The 13322-nt window shown below is 57.8% G+C and overlaps 4 protein-coding genes across 4 annotated transcripts; 1 reads left to right on the forward strand and 3 right to left on the reverse strand.

Moving 5' to 3' along the window:
• Window positions 1-544: 544 nt before the first annotated feature.
• A1Q1_02357 (isoleucyl-tRNA synthetase) lies at window positions 545-4310 on the reverse strand (the record flags this gene model as incomplete). The annotated part of the gene is made up of 10 exons (XM_014325302.1): window positions 545-657; window positions 771-838; window positions 889-995; window positions 1293-1400; window positions 1602-1732; window positions 1774-3214; window positions 3277-3585; window positions 3793-3909; window positions 3964-4020; window positions 4074-4310. The coding sequence occupies 10 exons, from the start codon at window positions 4308-4310 to the stop codon at window positions 545-547; spliced, it is 2688 nt and encodes an 895-aa protein (XP_014180777.1).
• A 234-nt stretch (window positions 4311-4544) lies between these two features.
• On the forward strand, window positions 4545-9127 carry A1Q1_02358 (uncharacterized protein; the record flags this gene model as incomplete). Its single annotated transcript, XM_014325303.1, has 22 exons — window positions 4545-4614; window positions 4669-4704; window positions 4750-5001; window positions 5054-5095; window positions 5144-5186; window positions 5250-5878; window positions 5939-5958; window positions 6020-6214; window positions 6255-6456; window positions 6531-6575; window positions 6613-6661; window positions 6701-7003; window positions 7051-7263; window positions 7318-7345; window positions 7393-7407; window positions 7571-7620; window positions 7691-7839; window positions 7931-8095; window positions 8327-8478; window positions 8517-8603; window positions 8664-8787; window positions 8835-9127. 22 exons carry the CDS (start codon window positions 4545-4547, stop codon window positions 9125-9127), a joined length of 3162 nt encoding a protein of 1053 aa, XP_014180778.1.
• Window positions 9128-9301: 174 nt separating this feature from the next.
• On the reverse strand, window positions 9302-10923 carry A1Q1_02359 (D-arabinono-1,4-lactone oxidase; the record flags this gene model as incomplete). Its single annotated transcript, XM_014325304.1, has 2 exons — window positions 9302-10504; window positions 10564-10923. The coding sequence occupies 2 exons, from the start codon at window positions 10921-10923 to the stop codon at window positions 9302-9304; spliced, it is 1563 nt and encodes a 520-aa protein (XP_014180779.1).
• A 964-nt stretch (window positions 10924-11887) lies between these two features.
• Window positions 11888-12835, reverse strand: A1Q1_02360 (uncharacterized protein; the record flags this gene model as incomplete). The annotated part of the gene is made up of 6 exons (XM_014325305.1): window positions 11888-11920; window positions 11999-12216; window positions 12274-12344; window positions 12393-12468; window positions 12519-12528; window positions 12581-12835. 6 exons carry the CDS (start codon window positions 12833-12835, stop codon window positions 11888-11890), a joined length of 663 nt encoding a protein of 220 aa, XP_014180780.1.
• Between the last annotated feature and the right edge of the window lie 487 nt (window positions 12836-13322).

Below are 13322 nucleotides of genomic sequence, written 5' to 3' on the forward strand. Positions count from 1 at the left end.
AGCAATGTGGCCCGCATCCCACGCACTCGCCGCATTTGGCCGCAATGTGCAAGTATAGCAAACACGGCACCGGACACCGGACCGTGTTTTCCACACTTTGAGCATTGAGCCTCGAGCTACGCGAGCAGACGCCGACGTGCCGACGTGCCGACGTCACAGAATGGCGTTGCAAAGATAAGCATCGGACCGCTAGCCACTCAGAGCACGCGCTGGGGCCCGGTGCCCGACTGCGGAGGATTTCATCCCATTTTCAGAGCACCCACAACCCCTGGAAAAAAGACAGGACAGGACAGCATGTGCCTCACTGCCCCTCACCGCTAAATGCCCGTCATGAAAGCATGCCCATGCCCGCCGGCCCGGAAGCCCTCCATGCTTTTTCTGGACGGTCCGATGTGGCGCGGCCCTGTTGCCGCATGCATGCTTTCGGAGGGTCCGGACCGACGTTCCTCTCAAACTTCGCGGCTGCGCAGCACCGTACAAGAGCCATATGAACACCACCATCACACGGGTATGCTGTTGCGAAACACAAACAAGAAACCAGAGCTTACTCACCGATCGCCGCGTTCGCGCCCAGGCGCCAAGCGGGCTGGGCGGCGTCGTCGCCGCTTTCGCCCAATCGCACCTCACTCACGCCGAAGAGTGCAGGGAGAAGGGCATCTGTGATGTCAGTGCCTGCAGGAGCGATCTAGGACGTAATGTCAGAGGGCCACCCCCAGACCACTCAGGCCCGCATGCGGGCCCTCGTTCCCTCATCCCTCGTGTAAACTTACGATGCTGCTGGATAGCCTTATCTGTCGTGTTCAGGACGACGGCGGTCTCAGTCGGTTTCGCAATGAGCCTGGGCACACGGGTCAGTTACTGGCAGAGCCTCAAACTCAAAGTACTCACTTGTCGCGACGCGCAGCCTCGAGCAGCGTCAAGATCTCACTACGCAGTGCAAGAAGAGGCTTCATCGCCTCCCCGCTGTACTGAGGAGAGCGCTCCGCGCTTCCAGACTAGAGGAAGATCAGCATCCGACTAGTCATCTCCGTACATCGGGCTCCGGACATCACAGGGCCAGGTAAGGGCACTGTGGGCGAGCGGGCAGAAGAGCGAGGCTAGCGATTGACACTGGTCCGTAGGCTGACCCGATGCCGTTCTCGCTTAGGCACCTACAGATCCACACAGATGAACACCTGCGTGAAACGGCCCTGCGCTCGCTCCGATGCACCCTTCTTCACCAGGGCGCAAACTAGGGGTGCTTTCTCTGCCCTACAGTGTGGCCCTGCTTCGGCAACTCAATCTCAACTTACCTCCCAGTGGGACATGAAGACGGAACCCGTGCGCCCGAGCGCCTCCCACACCTCTTCCGCGAGGTGTGGCGTGATTGGAGCGACCACCTTGACGAGCACATTCAGCACCTGGGGAAAGTCAGTCCGGCAAGCTCGCCAACAAGAATAAACACGGCATGCACAGCATTAACGCAAGACCGTGAGTAACATGCTTAGCAAGCTCAGACCGCCGAGAACGGACCACGCGGGTCGCTTGGAGTAGTTCTCATGGTCCGAAGGGGACACAAAATCCGAAAGGGCCAAGATGAAAGGCGGGAAAGGGGTACTCACATGCTGCATTGTGGCAATAATTGCCTGCCTCTGGGGGCTAGAGGGCGCATCGCAGTAGAGCGTGTCCTTGACGACGTCGAAGTAGAGCGACGACAGCGTGCTGGACGCGAACGTGGACGCAGCTTGAAGCACTGCCACTGGTCAGCTTGGTTCACCCGCAAGAAGGACTCACCCTTGTTGAACGTGTACTCGTCGTACGCCTCGCGCGCCGTACGCTCGAGCTGCTCAAGCTCAGCGAGCACGTACTCATCCATGGGCGACAGCGTCACCTGGTCGAGAGGGAGAGGCGTCTCCTTCGTCTCCGTGTTTGCGACGTTGCCGACCATGAAGCGAAGAGCTGAGCGCAGCTTACGAAGGAGCTCGGACGCCATGCTGATACTGTTCGGACCGATACTGCAGTCGCGCGTGTAGTCAACACCGGCCGCCCAAACGCGCAGCGTGTCAGATCCGTAAGTGGGCTTGCCCTGCGAGCCCTTCACAATGTCCATCGGGCTGATACCGTTGCCCAGGCTCTTGCTCATCTTGTTGCCCGCCTCGTCAGTAGTGAAGCCGTGCGTGATCAACGTGCGGTACGGCGCTGCCGGTTTTCCCTCGCCCTGCAGGTCGGCAAGACGCGTGAGGATACTGCTCTGGAACCATCCACGGTGCTGGTCGGAGCCCTCGAGGTAAACATCAGCGAGAGGCTCGCTGGGGTCGCGCAGCTTGGCGTCCTTCAGAAGCGACCACGACGTGCCACTGTCAAACCAAACGTCAAGCGTGTCGAAGCCCTTGCTCAGCTGCTGGCCCTTCATCGACGGGGGCACGAAATCCTCTACCGGCCCGGCCCACCAGTAATCGACGCCCTTCTCGGACAGCACGGAGATGATGTGTGCGAGCGACTCCTCAGTGAGCACGGGAGCACCCTCGGCAGTGAAAAGCGCCAGGATCGGCACACCCCACGAACGCTGTCGCGAGATGCACCATTCTGAACGACTCTGGACCATAGCGCTGAGACGGTTACGTCCAATCGGCGGCACGAAGCCAATGTTCTCGATCGCAGCCTCGGCATCCCCCTTCAGGCTCTCGACGTCCGCAAACCATTGCGGCGTCGCGCGCACCATAATCGGCTCCTTCGTTCGCCAGTCACACGGGTATCGATGCGTGATCTTCTCGGTAGCGAGCAGCGCACCCCGTCCAGCGATGAATTCGACCATGGCGCGCGAACCTCGCGACTTCTTGCCGACCACAACCTGGCCGACGAGGGACTCCGCATCCGGGCCCGCCCATCCCAGCAGCTCGGTCGTGAACTTTCCGTCGTCATCAATAGGGCAACGCAGCTCCTCCAGCGACAAACCAGCAGCCAGGAAGGCGTCGTAGTCATCGTGTCCGTGCGCCGGAGCCGAGTGCACCAATCCCGTTCCCGAGTCGGCGGTGACATACGGGGCCGAGAAGACCGTTGGCCGCGGTCCCTCAGCGCTGGCGGGATGGAAGACGTGGGTGTAATTGGTGCCGACGAGATCGGCCCCGGTCAGGCGGTCGACGATGGTGAGCTCACCAAGGTGCTTCTTCAGCTCCTCGATACGCTCCTCGGCGACGACAAGCAGTTGCCCCTTCTCATTCAACACCACCGCGTACTGGATCTCATCCCCAACTGTTACGCCCTGTGGTCAGCTTCGGCTACGATGAAAAGCCTCACCATGTTACCAGGAAGACTCCACGGTGTTGTCGTCCAGATGGCGAGGTGAAGCTTGGCGTCGGGCGCGGTTTCCCGTCCCTTCGCCAGCGCCTGCTCAAGACGCGGACTAGCGTCACCGTCCTCGACGGGGAAGGCGACATACACACTCGTGCTCTTCAAATCGGCATACTCGAGCTCTGCCTCGGCGAGCGCAGTCCGCGATGACGGCGAGTAGTAGGTCGGTCGGTGGCGGTGTGTGATGAACCCCTTCTTCACCATCTGCTGGAACAGGCGCAGCTGTCGAATCTCGAAACCGTGGTCTGCCGTGAGCTTCCCACAAGCAGCAGTGACTCACCAAGTGTCCGGTACACGCCGCCTTCGGCGTCCCAGTCCGCCATCACGCCGAGCAGCTTCATTTCCGCCTTCTGCACATCGATCGCCTCGAGGGCGAACTTCCTCGCCTCTTGCCGCACGCTAACCGGATCCAAGGCCGTGTGCGATTTCTTCAGTCAGCTTCTTCGTACCGCGTCGACTCACTCCGAGAGCTGCGAGAGCCTTGTGCTCAATCGGCAAGCCGTGACAGTCCCAGCCCGGTACGTAGTGAACCTTCCGCCCGCGAATGACGTTGTACCGGTTGATCATGTCCTTCAGGATCTTGTTGAGTGCATGACCTGTCGGTCAGTATCCAGTGAGTGTCGCCTGACTCACCCATGTGAAGGTTGCCGTTCGCGTACGGTGGTCCGTCATGTAGAATGAAGATATCGCCTTCGTTGCTTTTGTACTAACTGTCAGCTCGCAATTGCCTAGTAGCAACGTACCTGCTCTTGATAGAGCTCATGGGTGGTACGATCCCTCAGCCTGTCCTCGATCTTCAACGGACTCTTCGCCCGCAGCTGCATGGGCGTTTTCGGGAGGAGGAGAGTAGCCGAGTACTTCTTCTTGTCATCGTTGGCCGGAGCCGTCGAGGCGAGTCGGAAGCCGCCAACGAGGCGAAGGCTAGGGTATCGAGAAAGCACAGGCGCTCTTCCCCCGGTAAGGGTTAAGAGCCTGCTCATGCTGCTGTCGAGTTGTGTGCACAAGAGATCGGTGGATTCGGGTAGTAATCTCGGATTGTCCTCCGCAACTCGAAATCACGACCCGAAAGTGGAGGTCGATCCCGACTTTTGTCGTCGACCGTGGGATAGCTGACACTAGACATCACGTGAGTATATTTGGTTCCTATCAACCAGGGGTGAATGACTGGAGATGAGGTCACCTCCTATTGTTACGTCGTCAACACGCCGCCCAACATGAGGAAGGCCCAGCGACGGCCATCCAAGGCCAAGGTAAAGGTCAACGCAGAAGGGAAGATCGTTAGACGTGAGCTTACCACCGGCACCCTCTAGAACTAGAACGTCGCTGATGCTTCTACAGCGGACAAACCGAAGTTGAAATCCGAGAGGTCACCGCGTAAGCGTGACGGAGATATCCGCCGCTGACCGTTAGCACCAAAAGACGACTTCGACGAGGAAGCCGAAGCAGATGCCCAGTACTACGTGGGCGATCGCGATGACGAGCGGAAATGGCGTGAGCGCAAGGAGGAAAGGGATAAGGTGAAGGCCGAGAACGCGCGGAGAAGAAAACGAGGCGAGGACCCACTTCCTCTGCCGACAGTTCCATCCCGGAAGAAGCTGCGACGCGCACGCGATGCTCTGAGGAAGCCTCCGAAGCCGCAATCGCATGATTCAGACTCGGAAGGAGGGGAATGTGAGTGACGTTGGCCCCTTCCTCCCCGCGACAACTTGGCTGATCATCACAGTGCCAGGTGTGCTGGGCTTCAACCCACTACCCATCTTGGCAGGTAAGAACGGCAACAGGTGAACTGTGGAATATGAACCTGACTTTGCAGCAAAACCCCACGAAGTGTTCTCTGTGGAGACCATTGTCCTTGGGTGAGTTCCCCGGGTGGCAACGTGGTGCCCGTGATCGAAACTATAATTCGTGCTTACGATAAGTCATAACGGCAATGTGTCCGTGCAAAGCTCAATGTCGGAAACGAGTAGATTTGATCACAAAGTCAAAGCCCAGCCCTGTCCTCCTTTGAAAGACGAGACCGCCACTCCTCCCGATGTCGCGCATCATCCACCACATCTCGAGGACGTGAAACCCGGGCTACTTGCAGACGTCAAACGGGTCTTTCCTGAGGACGTCAAGCCGCGCGTTTCGGAAGATATCAAACCTCAGATGCCTCAGGACACGAAGCCTCGAATTCCGGTAGACATGAAGCCGCGAATGACTGAGGAGACGTCCCTTGCTCATGCTGAGACTGGAGAAGACGAGGGAGAAGAGGACAGCTATGAGGATGATGGATTGGTGCCAACGTATTCGATTTCTGCCGACACTAAGCCTCATGTTAGTGCCTACAAGGACATGAAGCCAACAGCTGCCGAACTTCGGAATGTCAAAGAAGACTCGGCGGACGAGGAAGAAGGTGAAGAGGAATACGATGATGACGACTTTGTCATGGCGCCGCGATCTGGACTTAGTCTCTCTGGGCCGCTCATCGTCAAGCAAGAAGTCGAGGCCATGCAAGCGGAGGATACCGATGAGGAAGAGGAGTATGAAGAGGAGGACTGGATTCAAGGTGCATCGCAATCGTGGAAATCCGGCTGACGTCTTAGCCTCCGATGAGCCCTTGGGACAGACACATTCTCTTCAGCGGCCGTATGCCCGGACATATTTGGCTGACGGCGATCTGGAGCGACCCGCGTTCGAGTACTCGGAGGCTCAGGCGGCCATTGGCCCTTTCAAACTTGATCCAGAAGATCCCGGCATCGTGATCCCGAAGAGCATCAACCGCTTCCTCCGCGATTACCAGCGCGTCGGTGCCGCGTTCTTGTACAGGAAGTACAAGCAAGGTCACGGTGGAGTTCTTGGTGACGACATGGGTCTGGGGAAGACGATACAGGTCATCTCCTTCGTAAGTATAGTATCGCTCTCCACAATTGACCGATACACAGTTGTCTGCCATCATGCGCAAGACTGGAACGTCGACGGACTACTGGCGACGAAAAATCGCAATCCGCCACGGTTCGGGGAACGGCATACCCCCTCAACAGTGGCCCACGGCTCTAATCGTATGCCCCAAATCCCTTCTTTTCAATGTGAGTGGCACAGCGTTTGGCAAAGCTGATGATACAGTGGGCGCGCGAGCTGGACACGGTGAGTCGTCGATAGACTCCTCTCCTAACCACAGTGGGGCTACTTTGAGTACGCTGTCTGGTCATCCAGTTCAGGCCGAGAAATCTGGAAGCAGATGGAGCAAGGATATCTAGATATCGGTAAGGTTTTCGTGGTGAGATGAGCTGATGACGTTAGTTCTGGTCTCCCATGCTCTCGTTGGACAACTGAGGGGTCTTCCGTTCTCGTGAGTGCGATCGTGAAAGTGCGCTCGCTGAATGTGTAGGACCGTGATCGTTGACGAGGCGCACAAGATGAAGCGTCCTGACTCTAGGCTTGCGTTTGCGGCCAAAAGTATAAGTGCTCGCGCATGCTTCGCACTCACAGGTACTCTTGTGCAGAACAGGATCGAGGAGCTCTGGAGTGTTCTGGACTTCGTGCGAAGGGGATGGGCGGGTACGCAGCAGGAATGGAAGGATTATGCCGTGAACCCTATCAATTACGGCCATAAGTTTGACGGCAGCCTGAAAGACATGGTCAACGCGGTAGTGAGTGGATCTGAAGACATAGTGCTCACGTTCAGAAACGCGTGGGCGAGCTGAGTCAGAAAATCCTCCCTCACTTTTACCTGCGCAGGGACAAACGGCTCATAGCTCACGAGATGCCGAGCAAGAGAGACATGCCCCTACTCTGTCCTCTCGGATCCCGACAGGCAGAGCTGTACCAGAGAGTTGTGGATTCAAATGGTAAGATCAGTAGTTGCCACGCTTACAACGCAGAGGTGCAGTATCTCATCAATCACGACGCCCGTGACAAGCATTTCGACTCGGTGCTTGGACCTGATCCCAGGTCAGCACAGCTTAGACTGTGAGAACGATACCGCGCACCGAACTTACGAATCAGCTTCCACGCTTTCGGTCGAATAAGCAACGTACGTTGACCCGACTCCTGGGGGCCGCGCTAACGTGAAGCACCTAGCACTGCTGTACCAAGGTAAAGCGATAGAGGGGAATGCGGAGAGCTAACCGGAGGCGATGACGACTCAGTTGAAGCGGTGGGTGGATTTTCTTTGTCGGGAACTGACCCCAGCGTGCCAAAGCCGCCGATTTCTTCCGATTTACTGTAGGGAGGAATCTTGAGATGCCGTTGACGTTAGACTGGTGACATCTACGATCCAGAGAAGGATAAAAGCGAGGAAGCGATCTAGTAGGTGATCGTGTTACGAAAGACTAACAGCAGTGACCCCGCCAACTGTGGCAAGTGGACAGTAAGCTAGCGAAGCGAGGATGGGCAGGATTGATTCTCAGGTTCTTGTCAACCTGCTTGAAGAATGGCACTCCGATCGAGAAGAGAGGAACAAAGTACTCATCTTCTCCACCTCTGTTCGCTTGCTGAAAATGATCAGGAAGTTCATCGAGGTCAACCGTGAGTGTGTTCCAGTCATCCGACTAAACCCCAGTGCCTGGATATACACATGGGCTCTTCTCCGGCGAGCTGGACCAAGACGACCGCACAGAAATGGTCGACAAATTCCAAGACCCAGAACAGGACCTCTTCATCATGCTCGTCAGCACCCTGGCTGGAGGTGTAGGCTTGAATCTCACAGCTGTGAGGGTCCTATCAACATTCAAACCAACTGACGCCAAGGCGAACAAGGTTGTTATCTTCGATCCGAGCTGGAGTAGGTGGCCGAGGCAATATATGAAGAAGTGATTAACAGCAGACCCGGCCAATGACATGCAAGCAATGGACCGCGCATTCCGAATTGGTCAGAAGCGCCCTGTGTGAGTACGAAGTAAGGCCCTTCGTCTAATTGAAGGGATGTGTACCGATTGTTCGGCAAGGGTACCGTGGAGGAGTTGATGTACGCGCGTCAAAGTAAGTCGCACGGTTGACTGAGTTCTGATCCCAGTTTACAAGCAACAGCGAGCCCGTCAGCTGAACTATGGCACCTTTGAGGCTCGTATGTACACCGGAGTTGAAGGGTCTCCTCTAGAGAAGGGAGAGCTGTTCGGACTCAAGAACATCTTTCGCTATCGCCCCGAAGGATTCGTTGTTCAAAACGTTGGTGATTCTCTGATCTGCAAAGCTGATGCATGCAGCTTGAGCGTGTGCGCCTCACCGAAGAACAGGTGCGCGCCGATCTTCTTGCTGCAGAGCATGAGGAAGAGTCCGACGATGACGAAGAGGTACGCCGCGTCGGTGGTATGACCTGACATCAGGGCGAGGGCTCAAGTCTCCGGAAGCAGAGGCGCGACAAGGAGGCCAAGCGTATGATGATACAAGCAAGGGACGACAGTGCCCTGCTCAGCGAGCTTGCATCGGACGGCGATCCAACAACGGATCCCGAGGAGCGCCTCCTGGAAGAGCTTGGTATAACCCGTACGCCACGCTGATGATATTTGGTATCTGACTCACAGATATGCGTCACGACGATGCATTCAAGGACTCACCCGAGGAGAAGAAGATTTTCGAGATCGGCCTGCAAATCCTTGCAATGAACCCAGAACTGGCCAAGTCGATCAAGGCGAACGACGCAGCCAAGCACCGGCCGAGGCTTCCCAAGCGAGCCACACAGGGCATCAAGCTGGAGCCTGAGTTAGAGGAAGACCCGTGGAAGAAGAGACTGGAGAAGTTGGAGCGTGAGAAAAAGGAAAACCGTGGCCGCGAGCGAGTCAAGCAGTTGGTGGACGAGGAGGACATGGACGACTAGAGTGTCCACCTTATTTGTAGCACAAGCCCCTGTGTATGTATCACTGTGATATCGTTCCGCGCCGCCGCCGCCAGCTGTGTACTGCGTACATGGCACCCTGTGTAAAACTAATGAGAAAGAGTAATAAAGAGTAAAGCACTAAGTCTAGATCTATGTGTCACCGTACAGCTCTGTCTACTGACGCTTCTTGAACAACCTGGCGGGAATGGCGTCCCCCTCGAAATGTCTCCGGATGTACTCGTTGCGGAGGACGCCCTCGGGGTCGACGCGCTTCACAACATCCTTCCACTGTCCCGACTTCTCGTACATGGCCTCGATCTCCTTGGGACCAAGATCGTGCTCCTTGGCCCAATGCGGCCGTCCGCCGTGCTCGGCGCAGATCTTGGCGAAGCCCGCCTGGAACTTGCGATACGGCACCGCGAGGCCGTACGGCCTGTATTGGACGATACCGATCCAGCACGTCTCGCGCCCGTACGAGGGCGACATGGGAATGTCGTCGGGGCCGGACCAGCGGATCTCGACAGGGAAGTGCGGGTACAGTCCGTCCCTGCGCATGTCGGCAAGGTACTCGCGCAGCGCCTTGAGGACGGGCACGGCGGCGGACGAAGGCAGAGCGTACTCAGACGTGTACTGAGGGAACTGGCTGTCAGCTTTTGCTTGCGAAAGGACCGTTGAAGCTGCGGACAGATGCGGTAAACTCACGAGGCAGTCAAAGTTGAAGACACGATATCCCTCGTCGATAGTCGTACCGCCCGCCTTGGCGAGGTTCCAAGCCCACTTGCCGACGTACGGCGTGAAACTCCGTACGTAGCGGCTGACGAAGAGGAGGAACTGCGTGACGTGGAAGCCGAGGAACTCGCCCCACCAGCTCTTGACGGGCTGGGCGGGCTCGTACGTTCGGTTCGCGCGGGCGACAACCATGCCGCCCTCGGGGTACCACCAGACACGGACATGCTGGGCTGAACCCTTGATCGTGTCGAGGTTGTCCAGCACCTCGTCCACCGGCCGGCCCTCCTTGACCTCCTTGAGCCGGTATGACGGCTCAACGCGCATTTCGACCTCGAGGATGAGGCCAGTCGCACCTAAACCGCACTGCGAAGCGCGGAACAGCTCAGGGTCTTGAGAGCGAGACACGCGCACAACAGGCGCACCAGGTAGCGGCAGGACGAGCAGGAGCGAGACGACGTCCTCGCTCACGACGGGATACTGGACGCCGGAACCGTGCGACGCCGTCGAGATCAGGCCGGCAATCGTCTGGTCAGAGATCGAGCCGAGGTTGCGCAGCGCGAGCGGCGGGTCGTTCTTCATCAGCGCCGCATGCACGGCATGCAGCGTCGTGCCGGCACGGAAGTTTGCCGTCTCGTTCTTGGCGGAAATCTGCCGTCAGCCCCCTGTCGCCACTCCAACACGCCATATCTAGGGGCGAAGGTGCTCACCTGTAGCGCGCCATTCACGCCCTCCATGCGCACGAGCCACCCGTTCGTGCATCCCAGGTCGGACGGGGAGTGTCCCACGCCGACGGGGTGCAGGCTCTTGCCTAGTCTTCGGGCGAGCTCGACAATCTGGCGACACTGTTCCGGCGTTCGCGGGGCGTATACTCGCTCGGGACGGCACTCGAACGTGCGCGCCCAGTTCGTGAAGAAGGCATTTGCCGGCGGCTCGATCAGGGCCTCCAGGTTGCGCTCGAGCAGGTCCGTGTCGATCTTCTCAAGGTCAGTCGTCAACGTCGCCGGCACCGAGGATTGCGACACGGGGAACGCCGTCGTGTTCGGTGTCGGACCCGAGGTCGACGCCATTGTGATCGGTCGGCGGGGGCGGAGGCGGAGCGGAAGGGTGGAGGTCACGACCAGTTTAAGCTTGGCGTGCGTCTCGACGATCGACGTGCGTGCGTGCGTGTGTGAATTTTGTGGTGTCGGGCCGAGACAAATCGATAAGACGATCCAAATTGTTTGTTTCGTTTTTCCGCTTTCCGCGCCGATTTTCGGACTTCGAATGCGCAGCAGGCGGGCGCAGCGGTAGCGAGAGGGGGTATCGTCGCCACTCGGGGCGTTTGCAAGAGGGAGGGAAAGGGAGAGAGGGAAGGGAGTCGGGACAGGAGACGATGATGGACGAAATCAAAAGTTGAGCGGACGCTTCGTTGTCCGGCCATGGCCGCGCGCCAGCCGGCTTACTGATCATGAAATCTTGTCACCGATCGCGTCATACAGCGCATCCACCCAGGTCCACCCAAAAATCGCCGCGTACGGGCGCCAAAAGGGGAACATCGAATCGGCCCAGCCGACCTAGACGCTCAGAACATTCGGTGGGCATATCGTGGAGCTCATAGGGCTCCACATTTTCCGCACATGTAGCACTGCATTCAGTGTGATAAGAGACGCGCCCCCTGTTTGCTGCATGTACGCTTCGTCAAATCCGATGCATCTCCGACCATGCTTGGCTTTGCTGCTCATTTGGTCGGCATGAAGTGTTGGCTGGGTGCGCAGACCGAATTCCGAGCCCAAATAACGCCCGGAAATGTCGTCAGCTCGGTGCTCTTATCTGATACAGATCTTCGCGTTCAACGCGCCGCGTGATGCGCGTCGTGCGCCGAACATACTCGCGCCGGATCAGATGACCACGACATGTCGTCCACACACTCTTCGATATGCCTCGATACGACCACCGAAGCTCGCTTCCGGGCGATCCAAAGCCTTGGCTCCGAGGCACCGGTCGCAGCGTTCCACGCTCCACACGTCACGCGCCGCCGATCCCTCCGAGAACTTACGCTTGCCTCATTTGCTCATCCGCCGATTGCTGGGCTAGTCAGCAATCCGTCAATGCGGCGTACGTACCGGGAACAACCGCATGCCGACGAAGAGCGACGCAACGAACAAGCCGCTCTCGATGATGATCCAGATCGTCGCCCACACTGCGTTCAGCTGCGTGGTCCGATTCACCTAGCTCACCTCCTGGGGTCAGACCCATGCTCATGGCCAAGTGCTCGGCGCAACTCGGATGCTCGCGAGGGAAAAGCCGGCGCTCGCTGAAGTCCCACACGGCGTAGAAGAGGTTCATGGTCCCTGTCGTCAGCTCCTGTAGCAAATGAGTAGCTACCGAAAAGGCAGACTATGCGTCAGCTTGTGGAACGGGCTCAGCGGTCAACTCACCATAGAAGCGCAAGGCGCTGCCATGTGCCGCGAAGTAGAGGCCGATGAGGAGCGCGACCCAGAACGCGCAGCTGAAGAACGGTCTGCTACTCAGCTCGAGAGCTTGATCGACAGCTTACGTTTTCCGCCACGCCCTCAGCATGCAGAGCAGCAGGCCGATGGCGATGAAGATGCCCACGACCTTCGAAGCGCTGACTGAGACTGAGTGTCAGCTTCGCATTCAAGCACACTTCGAAGCATCTTACATGAGCACACCTGTGAGGCACAGTTAGCACAGCCGCCCATTCCACAGAAGGAGGTGACTCACCACAAGGAAGAAGCCGATCACCGCGCTCCCGAAGTACCCCATGAGGAGCATCGAGGACATGCCAGGTCCGTCGGCCGACATGACGCCTTCGGTTGGCACGTAGCCGCTGTGTTCGCTCTGCTCCTGGTTCAGGATCGGACCCATGAAGTTCGTGAAACCACCCATATTGGGATCGATGCAGAACATGGTCAGCTGCCCTCCGAGCGCAAGGCCAGTGAGGACGTGCCAGATCTCGTGGCAGGCGATCACGAGCATCTGGTGAAGGATAAGTGGGAAGGCAGTGCATGGACGACGGAGAACGGAAGAAGACGTTCCATGTCAGTAGCGTTTCGCCAATCAGCCAGTCCACTGCTCACCTTGGGCGCCGCAGCCAGCTCTCGGATCCATGGCACCGCCCACAGGACGGCGCTGCCGGCGATGCAGCACACTGCACCGATGATGGTGTCTCGGTCTGTCGTCAGCTCACAAGTGTCCCTGGACAGCTGTTATCGTGATTGTGTTTGGGGTGAACCCGGCGAAAGCAAGACTCACGCCAAGTGTTGGGATGAGGAAAAGCTCTTCGTACCAAATGAACGGCGTCGTCCAGGTCGGGCGTCGGTATCCAGCTTGAGTCCACGGCAACCATTGCTCTAGGAGACACGAGGGGATGAGGCTGTTAACAGTAGAGGACGGCAGAGGAGGTGGGTGTACTTGCAAAGTTGTCTACAACTCGACAACCCTCACCATTGTTTGTTTACGTCTG

The sequence above is a fragment of the Trichosporon asahii genome (genome assembly GCF_000293215.1).
Source record: "Trichosporon asahii var. asahii CBS 2479 unplaced genomic scaffold scaffold00050, whole genome shotgun sequence".
Lineage (NCBI taxonomy): Eukaryota > Fungi > Basidiomycota > Tremellomycetes > Trichosporonales > Trichosporonaceae > Trichosporon > Trichosporon asahii.